The sequence below is a fragment of the Manis pentadactyla genome, chromosome 12 (genome assembly GCF_030020395.1).
Source record: "Manis pentadactyla isolate mManPen7 chromosome 12, mManPen7.hap1, whole genome shotgun sequence".
Classification (NCBI taxonomy): Eukaryota; Metazoa; Chordata; class Mammalia; order Pholidota; family Manidae; genus Manis; species Manis pentadactyla.
In genome coordinates this window covers 44,600,256-44,624,362 of record NC_080030.1, presented here as the reverse complement: position 1 = coordinate 44,624,362, position 24,107 = coordinate 44,600,256, and the positions used below count along the sequence as shown (strand labels likewise).

Below are 24,107 nucleotides of genomic sequence, written 5' to 3'. Positions count from 1 at the left end.
ATGTTGGACGGAGATAATGACTGAGATTTGCATTTTGTTCTCACCACTTTCCTAGGGTGATTCTGGAGTATTGTCCTCTTCTTCCCCACTGCTGGGATTATGTGAACATTGGTTCATCGAAATCACTCTTTAGTGATCAAATGCAGTTCCTTTGGGTTTCTAAAATGGCGGGAAAAGTATACTAGGAGAAGAATGTACCAAGATTAAGTAAAATAAAAAGTGACTCACATTGCATTTGAAACAAAAATAAAAGTCACTTCATGAGTAGCTTCTAGTTTTTAATCAAAAAAGATAAGTAGCACAACACTGATGCCAGTATTTTTCTGAGAGGTAGAACATGAATGGTTTGAATAATAAAACCTGTTCCTGGGCTTTGTTTCCCGTGATTAAAGGTACTTGTAACATTTTGTTTTGCAGGGTAAAGAAGGAGATTTTGTGTACAAAGAAGTAATCAAATCACCTACTGCCTCTCGCATCTCTCTTGGCAAAAAGGTTAAGTCAGTGAAAGAGACAATGAGGAAGAGAATGTCTAAAAAATACAGTAGCTCTGTGTCTGAGCAGGTATGAAACTGCTGAGCCTTGGTTCTTCCTGACAAGCAGGAAAGCCAAGGATGGTCAGTCTGAGATTGCATATGGTGCTAAATACATTCATTGGCATTAATCAGGCTCCAGGACCATGCTTAGTTTATGTCAACAAACATTCGATTCAGCAGACAATTACCAAGCACTTTGGGTGGTTCTAGCACCATGCTTGGTACTGGGAATACAAAACAGAGGCCCTGCCTTGTAGGTAAGGGTGAGAAAAAAGACATGTGAAGAAGTGATTACTCTTTGGTGCAGTAAACTAAGCATTTCAACACGAAGCATTTTATTTTCTAAAGTATCCACTTGCCACAAACTGGATGTCACCAAAATCAAACGTAAAAAAAAAAAAAGATGCTCAAAATTTCTTAGCCGACTTTTCAAATGTAGCCTAAGTTGTTCTATAAGCATATAGCAACTCTGAGAGAAGAAAACCCAGAAAGTACTTCCTGGCTATAGAAATTCGATGTAATCTGTAATGTTTCTGCAGGGAGTGTTTTCACTGACTGGCCTCATCTGTAGCCATCAGGAGATCACAGAATCAGTCCCCTCCAGTTACATAGTTTCATCGTAGAAACACAACCAGTTTCTGTCTTAATTGTATAGGTGGAGGAAATAAAATACGTTTGAGAGCTGGGCCTTCAGATGGTTTTTAGCCATTAGATTTTCAAAACCCTCCCCTCTGGCACCTCTATTAATTTTGTAGTCTGTTGAAGTACCTGTGTGTGAGCTATTTGTCTACTTGAAATACCAAGGTAACGCCACTTTAGCTATTAAATGAGACTGGGAAAGCAGGCATTTTTGCTCAGCTGCTGCCCTCTAGTGGACATAGTGGGCTAAAAACCAAGCCATCCCCATCTCAGTCACTGACACCAGCTAGCCCGGGGCCTGCACAGCACCTTCAGTGTGTTACCCTGGTTCTCATGGCTGCCCCCCTACCTCCTACCCCAGGGCAATGACTGGGGACATTTCTGGTAGTCACAACTGGTTAATAGGTCATGATTAGAACTTTAAAGTCATTGTGAACCTTTTTCTGTAATATATATAGCAATCTTGTATTCTTAGTTCTGTTTTTTTAAGCAGTCATTTCACATAAATAAAAAGAAGGAATAATTGATCATTATAATGCTTTTTAGAGAGAGAAAAGTGATGTTTCAAGGTTTTCAGGTTTCTTTAACCTTTTAGTAAATAACACCAGACTAACATGGTAAGGATTTTGTCTACTCCGTTCCTGCTGTATGCCCAGCACCCAGAATAGTACCTGTTCTTCTAGGCAATCAGTAAATAGGTGATGACTGAATAATCTGTAAAAGCATTTGAGAACATAGGATATCAGAGTTTTATTATTTCATATCATTGTTTTTCAAAATGTGTGTTTCCAGAAGCATTAAAAATATTTTAATTGGAAAGATGACTTATTTTTGATTCAGAAAGGAGGGATGAAAATATTCAGGAATTCATACTTTGCAGTGTCAGTGACTTTCCCAATAGTGGCACCTCTGCTCATAGATGGTTTTGAGGTTGTTTGCTCACTTTCTTTAAAGGTAAAGCATAAATGTACTTGGGATCAGAAGCTGCTATTACTGGTGCCCTTAAAGGTTTGCAGGTTCTGCAGAATTGTGTCAAAGCCCTTCTGATGATTTGACTTGATGCAAATAACAGGTTTTGTTTAGATGGTTCTATGCGCACATGGCTGTGTAACATGCCAGAGAGGGTCCTATTTGGGCAAGTAAACTATTCTGACCTCATACTTTCTGAAGTGTGATATTGTCTATCCATATAGCACCACTAATCAAATGAGTGTGCTATACTTATGTGTGCAAATGACGGGCTGCCAAATTAATGAGATATAGCAACCCCGAATGTGAAATGGTCTGTGGAGACATTAATATCAGACTTCAGGTATGAAAGGGACTCCATAGCTTTTAACTAACAGCACATCAAAGAAGTAAAAGAAGCTAAAACCATAGCGTGACATGGAAATTTTATTAGAGACAGAAAAAACAATATTTTGCCATATTATCTGGGTCCAAAGTTGGTATTTCACTAGCTAATTTCAATAATTTGTATAGATAGAAACATAAGAATCTGGCCTTTGTTTTTATACTTATTTTTTAAGTATAAATGTTTCTCTTCAAATAGATTAAGTGTTCTCTGATAGGACTTCCACACGTTACTTTGCTAGTGTGTTATACTTGACCTGCATTTGAAGTCCATCTTTATTTCTGGACTGTGAAATGTGCTGAAATTATGCCTTCAATGAAATGTTTTGTCTAAGAGGTAGATAAACTTTGCTCAGAGATTTCACTTACATCTATTTGCACATGCAGAAATTATTTTTGAGAGCTTAATTAACAGTTTCATGAGCCACAACTTGAAAATGAAGCAAGGATATAGATAAAAAAGAGGAAAATACGGATATAGAATCAAATTGGGGTGTAAAGATGCATTTGATTGACTTAGTTGAGGGCTGACTTGTAATAGTAAATAGTGAATAGTATTTGTGAATAGTACATTTGTGAATAGTAAAACGATACCTGTGCACTCTCATGAAACTGAATGTCGTTGAAACCCATTTCAGGACTCGGGCCTTGATGGAATGCCTGGCCCCCCTCCACCCTCACAGCCTGACAGCGAGCACACGGACAAGCCCAAGCTCAAAGCCGGAGGTTCTGTAGAGAGTCTGCGGAGCTCACTGAGTGGGCAGAGCTCCATGAGTATGTCACGTTTGTACTTAGATGATTGCCTTTGGAGTCAAGATCAGACTTACTGAGCATGAAGTTCAGGCGATTTAAAGATAAATAAGACCCAGTTCCTACCCTTAGGGTGCTATTAGAAGGACAGACCTGCAAAATATCTGGACCTAGAGTCGTTTTTATTTAGTAGTAAATGTGCAGTCTTGGCACAAGATGGGTTGATGAATTGTGATTGGAGAAGATAGGGAAAGCCCCTCTGAGGGGTCCTGGAGGGGAATAAATCAAGGGGAAAGGCTTATTAAGATGACCAAGACAGTAAAAGTTTGGGGAAGAGAGAAGAATTACAAACGTCCTGATAACAGATACTGTTCAGCCACACCAGGGTCAGTGGTAGCGTTGACCCAGTGGTGTGCGGAGGAGACCAAGTTCAAACCCACCACCTGCCAAAGCGGTTGGCCTCGGGCAGGTTGCCTAGCCTCGCTGAGTGTCCTCTTCTGTGAAATGGGGTAGAAATAGTATGCCTAACAGATGAGAGGTCATGAGGGCTGTGGGCTCATGTGTCCTCCACTGGGGGGTGGGGGGAGTCTCTGTATTACCTGGATTCCTGGGTCCTGTCAGTTGCTGGAGTGCCCTGTCCAGTTAGGGGCCTGCGTAGCAATGACAGTCAGAAAACTCAGACCCTCGCCTGGCCTCATAACCCATTGCTGCTCTGGTCGTGAAAGAGGGTTGACTCATGGTGTCCCTCCCCTGGCCCTTAGTTTCCTAATCTGCAGTAAGTTTAGTGCCTCCCAACTTTGCTGTGTGGTAAATCTGCATTTACCCTGTTCTCCCTGTTTTCCTGTACAGGTGGTCAAACAGTGAGTACCACTGATTCCTCGACCAGCAACAGGGAGAGTGTCAAGTCGGAAGATGGGGACGATGAGGAGCCTCCCTACCGGGGCCCCTTCTGTGGGCGTGCCAGGGTGCACACCGACTTCACGCCCAGTCCCTACGACACAGACTCGCTCAAGCTCAAGGTATGTCTGCCTGGCCTCAGACCCGGGCTCTTCATTACTTTAAGAGGTGTTTTGCTCTTCTTGCTGTTGAATGCTGGGCCGTCTTAACATTTGGGCCGACGTCTTGGCAGCCTTGCTTGGTAAACTGATCTCCTCTGTGGCAAAAAATAAAACGAGAGCCACCTAGCATTTGGGACAGGTGAGTTAGGTCTCTGTCATCACTACTCCAACCCCGACGCTGACCTCCAACCTCAGCTTCCCCCTAGAATTCCTGTTGCCCTCCTCCACCCTCCGGCTGTTCTTTCTCCAGCTGAAGAAACCTGACTGTCTTCTCTGTGTGAACAGTAATTTTTATACAGGATGGGCAGAGTTCCACAAAATGTAGGAAGCGGTTATAGGACAGGGACTGCTGCTGGCATTTAGTGGGAGATGCTGTCTGTGAGAAGTGGGAGCTCTGAATGGTGGCAGGGCATTCAGAGAGCCAGGCGCCCACCCAGCCACAAGCACTGGGAGACCCTGCAGGCCAGGCCGTCTTCTTCCCGTAGTGCAAGGGAAGAGGGTGGGAGACCTGGGCCTGCATGGAATCCGGCCTAGTCGGGAGGGCTCCACCTGGCTGTCTGCCAACCTGCCAGTCCTGTAAGGTGACTGTGGAACCCTGGCTCTTGACCTCACGGTGTTTTCATACCTGCATGATTAATACATCTGAGTGATTCACAGTTCATGCTTAGGAACATGACGGAAAGTTCTTGTTTCCTGGGCCACAGAAAGGAGACATCATCGATATAATCAGCAAACCGCCCATGGGCACCTGGATGGGCCTGTTGAACAACAAGGTTGGCACATTCAAATTCATCTACGTGGATGTGCTAAATGAGGAGGAGGAGAAGCCCAGGCGGCCCACCAGGAGGAGGAGAAAAGGAAGACCACCCCAGCCCAAATCCGTGGAGGATCTCCTTGACAGGATCAACCTGAAAGTCAGTTCCTTCCTGTTCTGGTCCCACGTTGCCTGCTCTTTCTCCTAAACTAAGCCGCAGGGCCCTTTCAGGGAAGGCTGGGGGTGATCTGCGTCATTCAGCAAGGGTGGCCCCCTGCTCTGATGAGTATCCATTATAATTTAGAAAGAGTTACAGTAAGTATTCGGATGCTGCCATTGACCTCTGTGTGGGAGCCCAAGTCCAGATCAAAATTTGCTGCTGGCTCCAAGAGCAACTTTCAAAAAGCTGTGAGCTGAACCATAATGTTGCTCATGTAACTGTACATTAATGATACCAAAAAAAAAAAGCTGTGAGCTGCAAGCTGCTACCAGGATGGGCTATAAGCGCAAACCCCTGGAGCCCCAGTCACTCAGCGCCATAGAGTCCCTGAGGATTTACCTCTCCCACCGCTCTCCCACCATGAGTTCCAGCATCTAGTGGGGTGGGGCTGCCATGGTAGATTGTTTCCTCCTTGCAAAATCCTTGTGCTCCCGAAGAAGTCACAGGGCTTTCTGAGCTCATCAGCAGCTCTGTAAATGAAAGAACAGTCTCCTCCACTGTGCGCTGTGTGGCATTAAAGACATAAGCTCATAGCAAGCGTACAATTAAAATACAAGCCAGGGGAGTCCATCTCAGCCTACAATGTGCATCATCTTAACCCATGATTAATGAAATGCCCTGACTGCCTACTAAGCTGTAGGATGGGAAGGTATAGACTAGATTGCAAATAATACAAATCTTTCAATTAGCATAAAAATGAATATGGAAAGAGTTTCGGGGTTTGAGGCTGGTTGTCGGTCACGTGTCATGTCTGGGCCTGCTGACTCACTTCTGCCTTCTCCCCCACAGGAACACATGCCCACTTTCCTGTTCAATGGGTATGAAGATTTGGACACCTTCAAGCTCCTAGAGGAGGAAGACTTGGATGAGTTGAATATCAGGGACCCGGAACACAGAGCTGTGCTCCTGACAGCAGTGGAGCTGTTACAGGAATATGACAGTAAGTCCCTCCCGGCACAGCACTGTTCGCCATTAGGCTGTATGCCTTGGTCACCAGAGGCCTCCCGGAAGCTGCCGGCATAGACATGGGTCCCTGGCATCAACTGCTTTGGTCCTGCTTTTTCCACGGCCAGCGTCAGCTTTGTATCATGTCAGACAGCACGATGACATGCAGTGCCAGCATAGACCTTCCTATTAATGTGGTAACAAAAGAAACCCACTCCTGGGGCCTTTCCTGCTATGTTTCTAGGTAACAGGTGAGGCAATTGCTGGTCTAAGTGACTGAGAATTGAAGTGTAGTTTCCTTAGGAAGTAGCAGATGCCGCCACCTTAGGTGCTGTCGGGATGTGTAGCTTTCAGCAGGTCAGTGGAACACCTGAGCACAAAGCCCTCTGAAAAACGGGATGCGTCTTGCTCAGCCAAGGGTTAATTTCTTCTCAAATCACATGAGGAGGGGTTTTGTGTTTTTTTTTCTTTTGAATAGATTGATTAATGAATAAGTGAAATTCATCAGCTTCCATTTAAGGGCAAAATGTCTGAAGTGACTGTGTAGAGCAGAGAACTCCATATTGCAGATTCTCAGCCAAAATGTTAGCTCATCTTTATAGCCCATGAATAGAATTCAGTAAGCTCAGGGCTTTTATATAGTCTACTTGAATACACTGTATTTGCTCCATTAACCCAGTCTTATCTTGGTCTTTATTCTTCAGTCTGACATCAAAAATATTCCTGAAATTACTCATCACGAAGGGAGTACCCTTCCATTTATTGAATTCAAGTGCATTTTCTTTCGAGTGCTCTGCTTCAATAGCTAATAGCATTTCTATTGCTAAAAGTCATACCAAAGCCATGGGTAATGGTGGGGAAAAAAAATGTACATCACTAAATGTATCCGCCCAAGAGACATGGCAGCCAGTGTGTTATATAGTCAGATTCACGTCTGCTTAATAGGTCCTCCCTCTAAATTAACTGATAATATAGAGGACCACATGCCCTCAAGTAGACGTCCAAACCTTACGTCAACACAGTGCCATAAGGGAGAGATGTGGAGGGAATTGGGTTTCTTGGTTAGCGTCACTTTAAAACCAGGTCTTGTTAGTGCTGGAGGTGTCTCTTGGGGGTCTGTGGTCAGGCTCTGTAAAAGAGCATGGCCCAGCGCCTGGCGTGGCCAACCAGCTCTATTAATTCCCATTGATAGTAAATCATCGAGTTTCCTAGACTACACCTGCTTTATCAAATAGCTCATGTGCTCTTCCCCAGCCACTGAGAACAACTGGGTCATAAATCCTATTCATTATGTTCCCTTTAGCATCAGAATGTAGGAGGGGCTGAGTCCTGAGGCTGAGAAGATCCGTGCTTAGTGTCTGTTGTGCCGCATTGGCTCAGACTTGGTGTCCCTCCTGAGGTCACAGCCTGAGATTTGCACCAAGGGATGTTTTGTAGGAGGGAAACTTTGCCCATCGTAATGCACACTCAGGAGGCTAAGGAGGGCTCTTTGCCTCTTCGTAAGTCTCATCTGGGATCTGTGTTGTGCCCTGTTTAGCACGTTCCTGATACACAAGCAGCACTGCCTTGTATTGGTTCTAAAACAAAAGCTTCAGGGGCTCTGGAGTACTGATGAGTGCCGAGGAGCTGGGCCCAGAATTTCCTAGGATTATAAGATTTCATTCCGTGCCACTCATTCATTGTGTTTAAGGAGTTATCTTTCTGATTAAATGATAACTGAGAAGAACACAGTAGACTTGTCAAACTAAATTTCTATACACCAGACAGATTCAGAGATCTCTTGAGAACTTAGAGATATTGCAAGTTTTCTAGCTTAGCCTCCTGCAGGAGCAAGAAGCACATCTCGAGCATTGCTCGATGGCAGTCACCCCTCTCATTGCGTCCATGCGTGGCAAAGGCCAGCCTTCATGCAAGGCTCCATCTGGGAAAGACTCAGTGGCCGATAGCAGTTCCTCACACTCATCTCAAATCCACTGTCCTCGGCCAAATGAAACCTCTCTTTTAAGAAATTTTTTACAAAAATTTTATTTAGCACCTATTTAAGATAGGCAGAAAAATAAAGCAAATCCACATATCTACTTCCTAAATCCAGCTGAAGTTAACATTTTGCCAGATTAGCTTTACTCCTTATTTTTTAAAGAAAAGAGTGTGACAAGCCCATTGATAGGTCTGCTCTCGGAGAATCCCATTCCCTTTCTGTCTTCCTTCCTGGCAGCTGCTCTCCAGAAGAGGGCATGTGTCCTCGTGTACAAGCACCTTTTGAAGTCTGGCTTTCTCATTCATGATAGGAGCATATTCTTCGTGTGTGTGTGTGTGTGTGTGTGTGTGTGTACGTACACGTGTAGAACAGGAGGAGGGGAGAACTTTAGCCAAAGCAGGTGCCCGTCTGGCTTTCTCATTCATGATAGGAGCATATTCTTCGTGTGTGTGTGTGTGTGTGTGTGTGTGTGTGTGTGTGTGTGTGTGTGTACACGTGTAGAACAGGAGGAGGGGAAAACTTTAGCCAAAGCAGGTGCCCGTCTGGCTTTCTCATTCATGATAGGAGCATATTCTTCGTGTGTGTGTGTGTGTGTGTGTGTGTGTGTGTGTGTGTGTGTGTGTACACGTGTAGAACAGGAGGAGGGGAAAACTTTAGCCAAAGCAGGTGCCCGTCTGGCTTTCTCATTCATGATAGGAGCATATTCTTCGTGTGTGTGTGTGTGTGTGTGTGTGTGTGTGTGTGTGTGTGTGTACACGTGTAGAACAGGAGGAGGGGAAAACTTTAGCCAAAGCAGGTGCCCGTCTGGCTTTCTCATTCATGATAGGAGCATATTCTTCGTGTGTGTGTGTGTGTGTGTGTGTGTGTGTGTGTGTACACGTGTAGAACAGGAGGAGGGGAGAACTTTAGCCAAAGCAGGTGCCCGTCAGGCCCAATCCCCATTTGAGGTTTTGGCCTAAATGGGGTTTCAGCCCCACAACCCAGTCCTCTGCTCTTATTTGTGAGAATTTGCATGGTTCTAACTCACCTTCTTTCTTGTCCTTTGTTACCTGGGGCATTAATGCAGGGAAAAAATATGGCCTTGAATCCACAGTACCTCTAATAGGCAGCCTACCTTTTCATTCCCCCTAATGAAGGACAGTGAGTCACTTGGGAAACACAGGCTGTCAGTGTTAGGAAATTTTGTTAAGCTTGATAGTTGGTTCCCTGCTACATAACTGCTGACTGGACCTTTTAGGAAGACAGTGACTGTAGCCCCTTAATAATGCCTGGTGATTTTATAAGTTGAACTGGTTTCCAGGCAATGTGAGGGATCCCTCATTCCCCATAATCAGTTCAGGTACCCTGCCATGTCCGGTGAGGCTGACAGCCGCAAGGACACAGACAGTCTGTGTTTCCACGCAGTGGCAGGGGACTTGTTTTCTGCTTCGTTCCCACTGGGCAGTACTTTGGCGTCTGTTCATGGTCGCTGAACTGTCTCGCCGAGGACAGACTGCATCGATTCCCCTTCCCGGGCAAAGCCCACATTTTATAAGTACCATTTTCCAAAATAACATTCTAGGCTAGGACAAAGGCCACTCCAAATCCACAGACTCTTCCACATCCTTAGTGATGAGGACGTCACTCTAGAATGTTCCAGTTTTTGTGCAGGGGAAGGGAAAGGATTTGCTCTTTTGTTTCCAAGTGGTTAATTTTTCATAATCATTTTAAAAATAGCACTTAGTTTGAGGTTCTCTTTTAAGGGCTTACTCTGGCATGATTAGCCATGATGTGTGTTATAAAATGCCTTCCATGTGGGAAACAGAGACAGGAAGTAGTGAGTGGACAACAGGACAGCTGGCCCGGATGTGGAGTGGCAGCCCTCTGCCTGCCCACAATTTCATTTTTTTAATGCATTGAGAAAAGGTATCAAATTTCTGGCTTACTGATTTTTCTGTGTGTACGTTGTAGGGGCAGGGAAAGTGAAGAGAAAGGAAAATAAATTAAAGCCATTCATCTCGCAGCTAGTTATTTGGTATAGAAAATGTTTTCTTGGTTTCTGTTTTATGTGACCAAGCACTTTACACAGTAATACAGAAATGCATCACCTCGATCCCGTGAATGGCCACACGTGCCCTCTTCATAGAATGTGCAGTGGCACCCCCGGGGTGGTGGAGGCCCATGGGATTTCAATCTCAGGAGATGTATGCTGGGCAAACTTGCTGTCTACAGGAACAGCTGATGCTTCTCTTTAGAAGGGTCCCATAGAATGAGAACATTCTGTTCAGTCACCCACCTCTGGGGTATTCGTTACTTAGTGTCCAAGTCGGAGGCCTTGCTGAGCTCACCCTGTCCTATCACTGGCGTACAAGGAGGAGAAATGCTGGTCCAAAGTAATACAAGAGCCCACACATGTCACAAAGGCCTAAGAATGCTCCTGAATGGTAACAGAATTCAGTATTTCGTTTGACAATTGCTTTTAACATTAGCTTCCAAATTTGGGAAGCTGGTAACAAATAACTTGAAACACACATCTTCACAGATCTCTAAAAAGCATGTGATCTAACACCTCCTTGTGAAAGGGGCATGTCCACTCTTTCTGTCTACTTGGAAGGATCACCCCTCAGGCTGTGATTGCTCTTCCCCCACTGTAGGCACAGGGCTCTGAATTTCTTCTCTCCTTGGTAAGCCTGAGGCCAGAGTCATCTTCGGTAACTTCAAAGGTGTCGATGTATGTCAACTCCGTGCTCTCTCTGAATTACTTCATGTGAGAAGAAAAACATTCTGATCACACTCATTCATCTTTATCTCATTTACTTTAGAATAATTCTCTTCCAGAAGTCCAAGGCTTAAACACATACGGCGGTAACTGAAGATAAAGTCTGGATTTGGTTGATTTTGCAACCCCGGCTTTTCATTCCCCTTACGATTGCATGCTTGTGTGTTCACCCTCTCCAGGTAACAGCGACCAGTCAGGATCCCAGGAGAAGCTGCTTGTGGACAGCCAGGGCCTGAGTGGATGCTCTCCACGGGACTCGGGATGCTACGAAAGCAGCGAGAACCTGGAAAATGGTAAGGTCAGCACAGGTCATCACGAGTGCCTCTTAGCGTCACTTGGGTCCTTTCTTGACATCTCTGCTTTGGCTCATGACTGTCTGTCTTCCTCAGCCTGAGCCGTGCTTTGGGGAATCCTGGCAGTGGGGGAGGAACTATTCCAGGGTTATTGGTGCTTAATTAAGATCCTTAGGAAGGATGAACATCTCTTAAGAACCTAGGCAGCTGATACATTTGATAAATGAATACAGTGGTCCCTTCATCTATTATTCTCCCATCCCCTTTAGCACATAAATAGAGAGTTTACGACTTAACGTGTGTCACAGAAAGGGACTCGGAACTTCCCATTGTCCTGGAGCTCTTAGAGTCTTAGCTCCCGGGTGTGGATCATGCAGAGTCACAGCTTCAGAGTGAGGAGATCTGGGACTTGAACCCTGAAGAGAGCATTTATGTTCAGCTCATAAATTACTTCATGTCTTTGAGCCCCTTTACTGCTGAAATTGTTAGGATGAGTTTCTCTTTCATAGGTTGTTCTGAGAATTAAACAAAATAATTATATGTTACTTATACCCAGCATTTATTAAACATTGTGAATTGGGCAGTGGGCTACATGCTTACATATGCAGTTACTACTCATCCTTCAAGCCCTGCAGTGCGTATTGTATAAATGAAGACTTGAAAGCTCAGAGAGATTAAATAATGACCGAAGTCCTTGCTCTTTTCCTTTAGAGGCTGTTTCTCACCTGGCACTTCTCTAGTTCATAATAGACTTTCAGTCGATGGGAGACAAATATTTTAGACCTCATTTTCCAAAACCATACACATTTTCAAGTCCATACTCTTAACTACTTAGTGTCATCACACATCAGCCAGTGATATGTAGACTTCATTGAGCTTTAAGCCAGAAAGGATTTTAGTTGGTATTTGTTAGAATAAATTCCTTCAGAAACCATGGATTAGATTAAAATAGGTGGGCCTGTTTTTAAATAAGGAGAAAGGGAACGTATGCCATGGAAGGCCTCTTTGTCTATTTATCCGCTCATTTATTCTTAGGAGCAAGAATATCCCAGGTCTTGGGACTGTCATACACGAGAGTCTCATTTCAATTTGAGGACCTGAGGGCTCCCTCTGAGAACACGGTGCAAAGACAGGACTTGAAGGCTGGGTTCCTTCAGAACCAGCATCATCCCTCACCTCAATTTTTCTTCTTGCATACATGCCTGAGCAGGGGGAGCCCTTAATGTTCAGACACTGCCCAGTGAAGCGGGAAAGATAGATTCTGGCAGTAGTATGTCAAAGATTCTGGAATGAAAATACCGAGTTTCATATTAAAATAAAGTGAAAAGAATGGCTTTATGTTTATGGAAGCTTCATTTTTGTGGAAACTAGATCTCTGAATAAAAAAGGGTACATGAATAAAATGTTACATTTTTTATTTTTTCAAAAAAATCTCAAAACTTCAGACCGGTAGACAGAACACAACTACATCTAATATGGTATTTCCTTCTCCCAGAGTGAGCTTGACTGGGGCCTCAGTGTTAGGGCCCCCAAACATCATGTCACTGGGCCAGCCCTGCCCGTTGTCTGGTTACTGGAAGTTGTTAGAGAATAGAATACGTTTTTGCCCTTAGTTTGGAGTATTGAGTTCCATACCTACTCTAAATGATGAATTCAATTAGAATCAGTGGCTTATTATTTGTAATGTATCTTCTGCATATAACATATGTTATATATGCACATAGAAGATATTCAGTAAACAGGTCTTGAAATAATGGGATCAACCATAAATTTCACTTTGAAAAGCAGCATAAAAGCACACAGCAAAGATATGAAATTGCTGAACTCCACAATTCAAACTAAAAGCACTATAAAAGTAACACGTTTTCAAAATAGATTTGGCTTTTCTTCCCCTTCATCTTCTCTGCTTTGTCCACTCAGCAGTTAAGAACACCTTGGCTTTATTCAAATATTAAGCCAAGCTACGTGATTCTGTTCTGGCTCTCTCTAGGAAAGTGTTGTCATGGAATGTAGAAACAAACGCACCGTGTGTTTAAAGGAGCCAGTGCTGCTTATGCAGCCCTTGCCTCCTGGTTCAGGAGCTCATGCTGCCTAAAGCCCTGGATTTTAGCCAGAATGGTGGAGTCCTGCATGCCTCAGAAGCCTTAGGGGCTTTAGTGCTGTGGGGCCTGGGCTTTTTCCTTGAGCCACCCCCACACCTCAGCTTTGATCTGTTTTTTATAAATGAAGCTTCATTGGAAAGGATATTTCTGCTCTGAAAAGTCCTGATTTCAAAAGTACAATTTTCTGGAAAAGACTGATTCTATTACATTGTGAACTCAGCGATAATCTTTTTCTTTCTGACCTCTTCACCACCCTAATCTGTAGTTAGCTTCCACTGTCTGTTCCTCTGGACTGCTGTGTGAGGTAAATAAATTCCATCTCAAATACCTGAAGCTGTAAAACCCAAATTGCATGCCTCCTATGTCTCTCTTTTTTGCAATAAAAAACAACAATCTGTTGGGAACTATTAAGTCCATAAGGAAAACAGTTTACCAGGTAGACCATCCATCAGGGTCACAAGAACAGCGGTATCTTAAATGCTTCCCCTCCACGGCCTGAGTGCTGAGCAATTACTGAGGGAGAGGGCAGTTTGAAGACCACCTGTCTTGTCTGTTGCTTCCCTGCCATAGCAGTCAGGAAGCAGTCAATAGGAAATTTCAGAAAGCTTCCTTGTCTCAGACAGAAGAGGGATCAGGTGCACTCAGTGTTACCAAGTGTGGCTCTATTTCCTGTTGTGACCCCCAAAACTCCCATTACAGCAAGATGAAAGAGAGCAGTGAAGGGTTCTCCTCTCTTCCCGTTGAACACATAAAGGCCATCGTGAAAAATGCATTGATAGTTTTTAGCTGCCATTGGAATCCCATCCAGTGGCCCGTGTGTTAAAAAAATAATTGGGTACCTACCAAGGCAAAGCGTTTTAAACTTTAGGTTGCAATTCATTTATAGACTGAAAGCAGTTGAGAGGGTCACGAAAAGCAGTTTTGTAAGACAGACAAGATTAGGGTGCATTCCAAGGTAAGGTTACTTGTAACCTTTGTTTCAGTTGTGTTTGTGTCTATATATACTGGATGATGAGTGTAAGATGTGTTTGTCACTACAGATCGTGATTTTGAAAAATAGTTTGAGAGCCACTGTGGGCACCAAATCCAGGATTAGTGAGGCAAGCACATGGGTGGGGTGCAGACTTGAAGGAGGCGCTCAGTGTCAGGTCCAGGCACCAGCCTGTACTGCTTGACTCAAAGCATTCACTGCCAGGGGTGCCCCAAGGTGCCTTCCCAGCTCACCCAAATCATAGTTCTGATGAGCATGTTGGGGACTGCTAAATTCAGCCCAAGAGCCCTGCCACTGAGAGTGTTTTATCAGTTTGGGAAGATCGTTGTTCTCCCAAAACCCCATGTTACAACAGCCTCAGTCAAGATGAGATTCAGATCCTCCTTGGGGTCAGTGACTCCTCTGTTCCAGAAATATCAAAGTCCTCTTGTAGGTCCTCTGTGAATAACCTTTCCACATCCCAACATTGTCAGGAACTTGATTCTCCTCCAAACTGTTCTGAATTGGTAAAGGGTTTGCAGATACAACTGGCTGACTTTTATGTACTCCAAAGAGTCCCGGGGCACTTGCTAAAGAGCCAGATGAAAGAGGCCGGCTTACTGTACTTTCTCTCAGGGATCTTTCCAACATAGGCAGAATGTGAAAGTGGAATCTGTACATATAGTTCATATTGAGAATTAAAGGGAAGGACAACCATATATGAAAAGGGTGACATGAATTTTCTATTTTAACTGACCTTCACATGTTAGGTTTATTGTTACACACTTTCTGAAGAGGTATTTCCATTTTGCATTTTTTCTGTGAAGTCTTTTCTATTAATAAAAATGGGACCACAGTCAGTATATTCAATAGTCACTGAGCTAACAATCTCCAGGTAACAGCAAAATCTTAGCATGTTGCTAACACACGAGTGGATGGGGTCTGAGGCCTCACAGTATTATGCACAAGGGAGGACAAAACTTGTCTGACCATGTCACTGCTTTGCTAAATGTAAAATTCTTCATGTGTCAATTTATGTCTTATCAAAATGAATGGGACCATTAATAAAAAGTCTGATTGAGCAGGCTACTCTTCTGAAGTCCAGTCTTATTATCTGGAATTTTGCTTGACATAATATATTTAATATGATCAGTTTGAAATTAGAGTGACTTTGTTAGAAAGCTTCATGGAAGGAGTCTGGTTTTCTCTGCTGATAATGGCCAAACCACTTGTAATGACACAGTGCCCCAGGCTTTTTCTAATTGTGCCTTTTCCTTCATTTACAAACACACATACCCATAGAGATGTTGTCAGAGGAAGTCTTCCGTTTCCTTGTTAGAGTGGGCACCCTCCATATCCCCTCCTCCTCTCCCAGACCAGTCAGTCCACCACCTGACTTCTCCTTGCTGCTTTTCTATTGAAAGGGTGAGATTGCTTACTGGGGTGATGTCAGAATTCTTAATTAAGATATTTAATTAGAAATGCTTATTGAAACAGTAGACTAGGAAGAGCACCTTCAGTTACAAGATGGTGGCTTTTCAGAAATAATAGCCAGCCATTTCTTTGCCCCTTCTAAACCTGATGTGGGCTTAAGATTTTTTATTTTTTTCTACAGGCCTAGATACTAGAATCACTTGTCTCATGTCTTTATCATCTGGGTTATTCCCCTCAGGCATCTCAGCCCAGTGTCAGAGCACATCCCAAACATGCTATTAACCAAATGTAACAAAGGACAGTTAATTATAGTGTATGTGTGTGTGTTAAAAGCATTGATGTAAACCAAGCATGTAGCACAGTGCCTGACCTACTGATACTGAATTCGCAGTAAAGCTTATCAAGCCACAGTAGCAGTTAATGTCAATCAACAGTATTCAGATAGGTAGATTATGTCTGGTTGATAGCTCAGTTACCTGCCTAACAGTTTGTTTTAATCAGGGCTGTTGCTTCACTGGGAATCAGAACTATGTCAGCATTTTATAGATTGTCTCAAGCAAAAATACTCATGGTTGTTTTCTTACTTGTACCAAGGTTGGTTGACTGTTTATAGGATGCATTTATTTCACACACACCAACCACCAGGAAGGGAGGGCTTGGAAAGTATAATTTGAGGATTCCCTGGTCACTAGTGAACCTTAGGCAGCACCATGTGTAGAGCCTGTCTTAGAATTCAGTTCTACCTCTGCTCTGCAGCCATGACCTTAGGAAATTATACTCACTAAACAGAAATGCCATCAGTGTGGTTTCTAAATGAGGTATGGATAGTCAACCTTTCCTCCACACTGACTGCATCTAGGCACAGACATTAGGCCTAGATTTATTTTACTGCCTGACAGCTTATTTCTTTTCCGTATAACTCAATTAATTTCAGTCTCCATGAGTCCTTTAATAAAGACCAAGAATTCTTTCTAAAAATAAAAATGGGACCATAATAACCCTATATCACTTGTCATAAATGGTGATTTTATGCTCTTAGTGTAATTCAACATGGGATATAGGAGTTGGGAGATTACGATTTTTGTCAGCACACCTTCATACATCAATTTGATTGATTCACTTCTTAAAAATGCAATTGTAAAATATTTTCTTGTCTTGCAGGCAAGACTCGGAAAACGGGCCTTCTCTCAGTCAAGTCATCAGCCGAGTCCAGCTTGAAGTCTTTCACCAGGAATCAGCTGGGCAACTACCCAACCTTGCCTTTGACGAAGTCCGTGGATGGTCGCAAGCAGGCAGAAGAGAGCAGGCTGCGTGGTGGTCTTGCCCCTCATGCTGCCAAGTGCTCTGACCAGCCGTGTGGGACTGGCTTGACCCAAAACCGAAGAAGCCTCCCCATTTCCATCTGTCGGAGCTGTGAGACCCTGGGGGGCCCCCAGGCTGTGGAGCCTTGGCCCCGCCCCCACTCCCTGGATGACCTTCAAGGAGAGTCTGCTGCTGAGAAGGACATGCCAGGCGAGGCGACAAGCCCCTCCCCTCAGATTGTACCAGAAGTGCCACAAAAGACAACCCCCTCGGTCACAAAGGTTCGAAGCCCCGGACAAGATTCTGCTGTTGACAATGCATTGCTACTGACCCAAAGCAAGAGATGCTCTGAGCCTACGAAAACGACCAAGAACCTGGATGGCCCACTCCCAGCCGCTGCCCGGTCCACGTCACCCCCTCCGTGTTTGCCCAAAACCTGTGACGCGCAGCCCCCCGGAGGTAGACCCAGTTTAGCAAGGACGCCCCTGGAGGGTCACAGAAAAGGACTCGACTGTGAGGGAACATATCATCCCGCGGGCACCAAAGAAGGCGTGGATGCCGAGCACAGGGGTCCCGAGGCCAGAACGCAGGTTAAGACCCCAGCGCAGCCTCCACCGGTTCCCGCCAAGAGGAGCCGCGAGCGCCTGGCCAACGGCCTCCACACCAGCCCCGCGGGGCCCGACGCGCCGCGCCTGCCCATCAAGAAGGGCAGCCCCGGCGAGTGCCCGGCGCCGCAGGCCCCCCGCGCCCCTGCGGGGCCGGAGCCCGGCAGCCCCCCATGCGCAAGGCCGCCGCCCTGGCTCTCGGGGCCTCCGGAGCGCGGCGGCCGCCCGGGCCCGGCCCTGGCCAGGAAGAGCTCCTGCGCGCGTGGGGTGGACCTGGAAATGCTCACGGAGAGCAAGCTGCAAGCCGAAGCCATCGACCTCACCGAGGAACCCTATTCTGATAAGGTATCTGAGAGCCCGGCCCGCAGCGGGCCTCGGCCCCGGGCATCTGGGGTAGCGCTCGGTGCCCGGTTCAACACACATGCAGATACGGCCCAGCTTTGGCTTGTTTCTTTACTCTTTTGCTTGTTTCTTTACCCTTTTGCTTGTTTAGTTGTACATTTGGGCAGCTTTACGTTGCAGGGAGAGCTATTAGCACTAGAACTGGTTTTTGAAGGGGAGGGTTTAGCGCACAAGACATTCCTGAGTTAGAGTTCCCACGTGGTCTTCAACACGTGTTTTTAGATTTCATTTCCTTTCCTTTTATGTAAAATGGGAGTAATAATAAGCTGTATCACAGCCTCTTACAAGCGTTATTAGGAACAAATCAAATAAATGTGAAAAAAAACCTTGAAGATTGTAGAACCCTCTTCAGATGTAGTAATTATGTTGTATAGTTATGTATATGAGTAAGAGTGAAAAGTATATAACATATCCCACTGTGCCAAAAATATTAAGATCTATAATGAAAACTCGTTTCTTATTTGGAAGAAAAAAATGGAACTACCAATATCAAAAATGACTATTATCAAATAAATGACTATTATCAAATTAATAAATGATTATCAAATAAATGATAATAGACGTAGCTGCACGTTACCCCTGGAAGTGGTAGTTATAAGGCATTCCTAGGACACCTTGTTATAAAAATCTTAAAACCACAAATACCTTTAAGTAAGATCCTCCACCTCATCGTCTTCCATAATATTTAGTGAATAAACCCCTTTGTGAGAATCCTACTCTACAGTAAATGCTGGCCTAGTGATGTGGCAGCAGGAAACAGATGAAGCGCAAACAGTAGGCTCTGTAGAGCTCCAAGTTTGCCCTTCAGTCCTGAGTTTAGGAGGCTGTCTGCAACAAAACACTGTGCACAACAACCAGCTAGCGTGAGGTGAGGACATTGGCTTGAAAAATGTAGGGTGATTGTGTTCTGCTGTAATTATGTTCCAGAACTTTCCTAAAGTCATCAAAAAAATTAAAAAGTACTCTCTCTAAAATACCCATCTCGACGACAAGGGATAGACACTTCAAATTAAAACGTTTGGTGATGAAGTCCAGTAGTGAGATATCTTATCCTACCTCATGTTTGACATTCTTGGAGAAAAAAAAAATCCTTGCAACCCCTCATGCCGTGTTTCTGTTCTCCATGCAGCACGGCCGCTGTGGGATTCCTGAAGCCCTGGTACAGAGATACGCGGAGGATCTGGGTCAGCCTGAGAGGGACGTCGCCACCAACATGGACCAGATCCGCGTGAAGCTGCTGCGGAAGCAGCACCGCATGGCGGTGAGCAGCTGGCCCCTCGGGGCTCCCTTGCTCACTTTCTGAGGGCCTTTCAGTCACAGTGCCTGATGAAAAGCATGCCGGCAACCACTACATAGCCCAGGGTCCATCACAGCTATGGAAGGGAGGCACCTGGGGGGAAGGGAGGACATTTTCAGCCTACACAGTTTTGAAAATTCAGTTTTGGAAGAAAAAAAGGAAAATTACACTTACTCCCAGCGCTATGAAAAAGTTCTTAAAAATCCATCTAGTCATGTCTCTGCACATATACAGTAGTAAATGTAGTTTTACAATCTGATTGTTTTCAGTTACCAGACCACAAATCTAATTATCTGTCCCTAAAAATTCTTTTGTATTATTTATTTCAATGTGTTCTAATAGGTGAATTTGTCCTAATTTGGCCAATCCCATACTATTCAAACATTTAGGTTTTTTTCCCCAACTTTTTATTTTAAATAATGTAATAATTACATCTTGATAATAAATCTTTGTAGACCCCCCAAAGTTAATTTCCAAGGATTTATTCCTTCAAGTGGGTTCGATTCATCAAGACTGAACAAAATCTCAAGCAAGGATTTGCACATTTGTTAGTAAATTATCTTCCTGAAAGTTGTAGCAGTTGGCTTTCCCAGAACTCCAGTATAAATGTCCATTTCCCTGCCCTCGTCAAAACTTGATACTATTGTATTTTAAGTTCTTCATAACTATATTGATGAAATGTTTAATTTTCTGGTTGTTAGTGTAGATTGAAAATACAGTGGGAAATCTATTTTATGAAAACTACCCATCGAGTGTCTTACTTTTCACACCGTCACACAGGTTTGCCAAGTCAGTCACCTTAGGAATGTCTCCCTGAAGAGCATATTCACCGGGAGGCAGAATAGCAGGCTATTTAAATGCTTACAGTCTGGAAAACTGGACATGGAATTAGGGTTAGATCTAATTCCAGGTTGCTTCTAGAACCACAAAAACTTCCTTGAACATTTGTCTCACCTTTCAGAAGTGGAGAAAGAGTTCTTGGTGCTGCTCTTGGTCTTTGACATCTCTTAGAATGATCATTTCTGTAGTCCAATACTATAGTGTTTCAGTAATGTTCCCTTTAGGCCTATGAGAAGGAGCCCTCTCATGGAACATGTTGGGTCTTCATAAAATTGCTTTCTTTATTTATCCAGATCCCCAGCGGTGGACTCACAGAAATCTGTAGAAAGCCCCTCTCCCCCGGATGCATTTCATCCGTGTCAGATTGGCTGGTTTCCATCGGTCTGCCCATGTATGCCAGCACCCTCACCGAAGCCGGGTTCAGCACCCTGGGCCAAGTGCCTTCTCTGTCCCACACTTGCCTTCAGGAGGCCGGCATCACAGAGGAGAGACACATAAGCAAGCTCGTGTCTGCAGCCAGACTCTTCAAACTGCCGCCAGGCCCTGAGGCCGTGTAGCCAGGCCCGTAATGGACCTCCCTGGACAACAGCCCCCCTTCACTGTGCTTGCGATGCTGATGCAATTCTTCCTCCTCTGGACATGAGGACAGATCCAGAAGAAAGGCCCAGTGTGTGCCCAACAGTGAGAAACCTTGGCACAGGACTGATGACCCTCTCTTCTCCAAACAAGCCTCCCTGAGGAAATTGATGTAGTTCTCTGTGGCCCCCAAAGAAAAGACAAGCACTTATTTTTATTTTTTAGAACTCAGAAGAACCGATGCCAACCTGTCACAAACTGTGCCTCTGGTCTGTCTTGGTGTGCTGGGCGAGGGCTGGGAGCAGAAGAGGGCCAGCCTTTCCATTTCTGATGGTGCCCTTGCCGTGTGCCTGTCACCCTACAGGATACCCCAGGACCAGTCAGGCTTTTGCTAGGCCAAAGTAACAGACTGGGGAGCTAGTGCACACTACTGACCATGCTCATGTGTGCAAAAGTAAGAAAATCTGGCTGCACTAGAAGAAAAAGTCCTATTCTCCTTTAGATAAGCAAGAGACATTTTAATAATTGCTTTCTAGCAATCAGCTTTTATTTGCCTTAATGTAAGCTTTTAAGCAGTTACCTAACTAGTGTTCACCACCCTATAACCATAGTTCCAGACCTCAGCTTAAACTGCCATCTGACATACATGAGATGTGTTTGGCAAAAATGGGCTCTTCTAATTGTCATTCTAACATGGCTTATTGTGTAGGAGTGTTTATCAAGCAGAAATTTCATGTTGGTTTTCAGTTTTTAAACTAACTACAAGTCCAGTAAAAAGCTATCTGAAATTCACAGAGATAGTGTGTATGTGTGAGTGTGCATGCATGTGTGTGTGTATGTGTATGTGTGTGTGTAGTAACTACCTTCATTTTAATCAGTTACTGTTGTTACCATGTTGGTCATTGTGCTGTGGTATTAACTTGGACTGCTTACTGCATCCATTCCAAAATTCTGTCACCAGCTAACAAATCACCTTTGCAAAAAGTCATTGTAAGATTGAGTATCTCAGAAAGGTATTTTTCAAAATAGTTATAAGATGTTTTAAAAGTATTTCTCAGTTTTAGAATTAAGATACTGTTTTCCTTTTCTTTAGATAATTCTTTTAATTCAAATAGAGGTTAATTTTGGAGCCAAACTACATTAGCCATGTATTAAGTATGTGCATATTTTCAGTTGTTTGCCAACTGATTTGAGCATATGCCATCCTCTTTTAAACTAGTGTCTGATTTTCTAGCAAACAAATTTAGACAACTAAACTATTAAGATTTCTACTGCTTACCAAATAGTTTTTCTTTACATTTTATCATGAGCACTGTTTTGATGCATGAATATGATCATTTCCAATGGAGACACTTGGAACACAAAGCTTCAATCAAAAGCTCTTTAATATTTCATCTACTCCTTAAAACTTTAAAGTGATTTCCCTCAGGGAAAAAAAAAAGATTTCATTAATTACAAAGCCATCTTTAGTATTTGCTTTATATTCCTGGATCCAGTTTCTGAGGAAAAGGACATTCTCAGGTGATAATCTTTTTTCATGCTTCAGTATGCATTTCTTAAGTAATGTATCTTTCTTTAGTAACACTCAATTTCTTCAAGACGCCATGTGAACAAGTTGTGGAAATGTAGAATAAAAACCCAAAGCTGCCAAATTTGTATTGAACTCTTTAAAAAATAGCCCATTTTTGTCATCTCAGGTTGTGGCATTCCTGTGCGCATAGCCCGATGTGGAATGTAATGGGGCTGCACAGCCCTTTTAAACTGTCACTAAACGTATTTCAAGTGCTATGGTGGAGGTGGGGGCTGTAAAACGGGCACCTCGTCCTGCTTTTGCGATAACCTCAACATGATATTCTAAGAGATTGTGCTCATAGTTTAAGCTGAGCAAAAAGACCACACAAACGTCATGCAGTAACAAAGGAGAAGAGGAGATCTGAAGTGAATTTCTCAGTGCCCGTTCATTTTCTGTATAGGATTTTCATTTGCATAAAAGTGGCACTGGAAATGGGAACTTTCTGAATATGAGTTTTTGAGAAAGCCACACCATATTTTTATCACTCTTCTTTGGAAATCCTTGCCTTTGCCTAGAAAAACCAAGTTCAGGGACCATGAATAATTTTTGGTGGAAAGGTCTTCCTAATTGGAGGGGTCTGAGGTGGATTTTATTTTATTGTGCTTTTCTTAATCCTTTTTTTTTTCTTTTTTAGCATTTGTTTGGTCCTCTTTTGCTTGAAGCTTTTAATTTGATCCTAGAAAAGCCAGAATGTTTGTGTGTGACATTTGACTGAGGTGGTTTGGGGGCCACCTGGGGACATGAGAAGACAGGTGGTAGACATCAGCCAAATCCAGGTACAGAATGTGGAGGAATGGTGAAATTGTTGTCTTTGGAAAGCACAAACACAACCTGGAAAGTCAGTTCAGCTCAGGTAGCTACACACCCAGTATGTGTGATTTTTACTTTGGAGCTGTCTACAAGGAAATGCAGCCAGCCCTAACCACTATTTACATTCCCAGATAACCAAGAAGTAGCTCGATTTTCATGGCCTTCTCCTAGTGGCCCTTTTCTCTGTCCTGAACCCTGGTGCCAGTGAAATTGGAAATTTCCTAGCCTATTGGAAATCAGTCCCAGACATAGCAACATTTGCTTTCATAACTGCAGCAAAAGAAGTCAGTTCACCAAGTCAGCGCTGCATGTGTGTACTGTATTATTTTCAGAAAAAAAATATATAGTCATCAGAATCCAAGTTATATTGATTTTTAAATTGATAGAGAAAACAAATTGTCAAGCAAGTTATATAACAGCTAACAACATTGCACTTTCTGTATATGAAATCAATATTTAAATAACTTATTTTTCTCCATTGCTGTTCTTAAACATTGTAAGTAGCTGTAATATACCAGTACCAATATGGTCTTGCGATTGCTTCAGCCCAAGAAAGCTGTGTATCGTTTTAAAAATTGTAAAAATTATTGTGATGATTCATTTAGCAAAGAGAAAGGTGGACAGAAGGGTCTTCCTATGTATCAAAACTTGTCTATAATTACGTCATCTATGTACCTAGAAAAAATAAATAAATTTCTTCAGTTGAATATGCCTCCTTTGTTGTTCCTTGGGTATTTTCAAAAATAAGATAAAGTAGAAATGAAAGGAAATTCATTAAATGTGATTGAAGAATGAAATACATTGTAAAAATTGTAGTTGGATGCAGTTACGTGACACATCACCAAAACTCATTATATGTATGGTAAGTACTCAAATTCTCTTTGCCAATTTGTTAGGGTTTTTTTTTTCAGCTAT

At 43.5% G+C, this 24,107-nt stretch overlaps 1 protein-coding gene across 5 annotated transcripts in view; it reads left to right on the top strand.

The window, feature by feature from the left end:
- SASH1 (SAM and SH3 domain containing 1) overlaps positions 1 to 23,899 on the top strand; it is a 180,310-nt gene extending 156,411 nt beyond the window's left edge. For 4 of the 5 annotated variants that reach the window (XM_057489115.1, XM_057489116.1, XM_057489117.1 and 1 more), the window contains 9 exons: positions 418 to 561; positions 3,164 to 3,299; positions 4,125 to 4,294; positions 5,038 to 5,247; positions 6,097 to 6,247; positions 11,168 to 11,281; positions 16,949 to 18,039; positions 19,226 to 19,357; positions 20,527 to 23,899. In XM_057489115.1, the coding sequence (XP_057345098.1) occupies positions 418 to 561; positions 3,164 to 3,299; positions 4,125 to 4,294; positions 5,038 to 5,247; positions 6,097 to 6,247; positions 11,168 to 11,281; positions 16,949 to 18,039; positions 19,226 to 19,357; positions 20,527 to 20,790 (2,412 nt within the window). In that variant the 3' untranslated portion in view covers positions 20,791 to 23,899. Of the gene's footprint in view, positions 1 to 417; positions 562 to 3,163; positions 3,300 to 4,124; positions 4,295 to 5,037; positions 5,248 to 6,096; positions 6,248 to 11,167; positions 11,287 to 16,948; positions 18,040 to 19,225; positions 19,358 to 20,526 lie in introns of all 5 variants that reach the window. The other variant, XM_036906907.2, reaches the window with a different exon arrangement.
- The last annotated feature ends 208 nt before the right edge of the window (positions 23,900 to 24,107 follow it).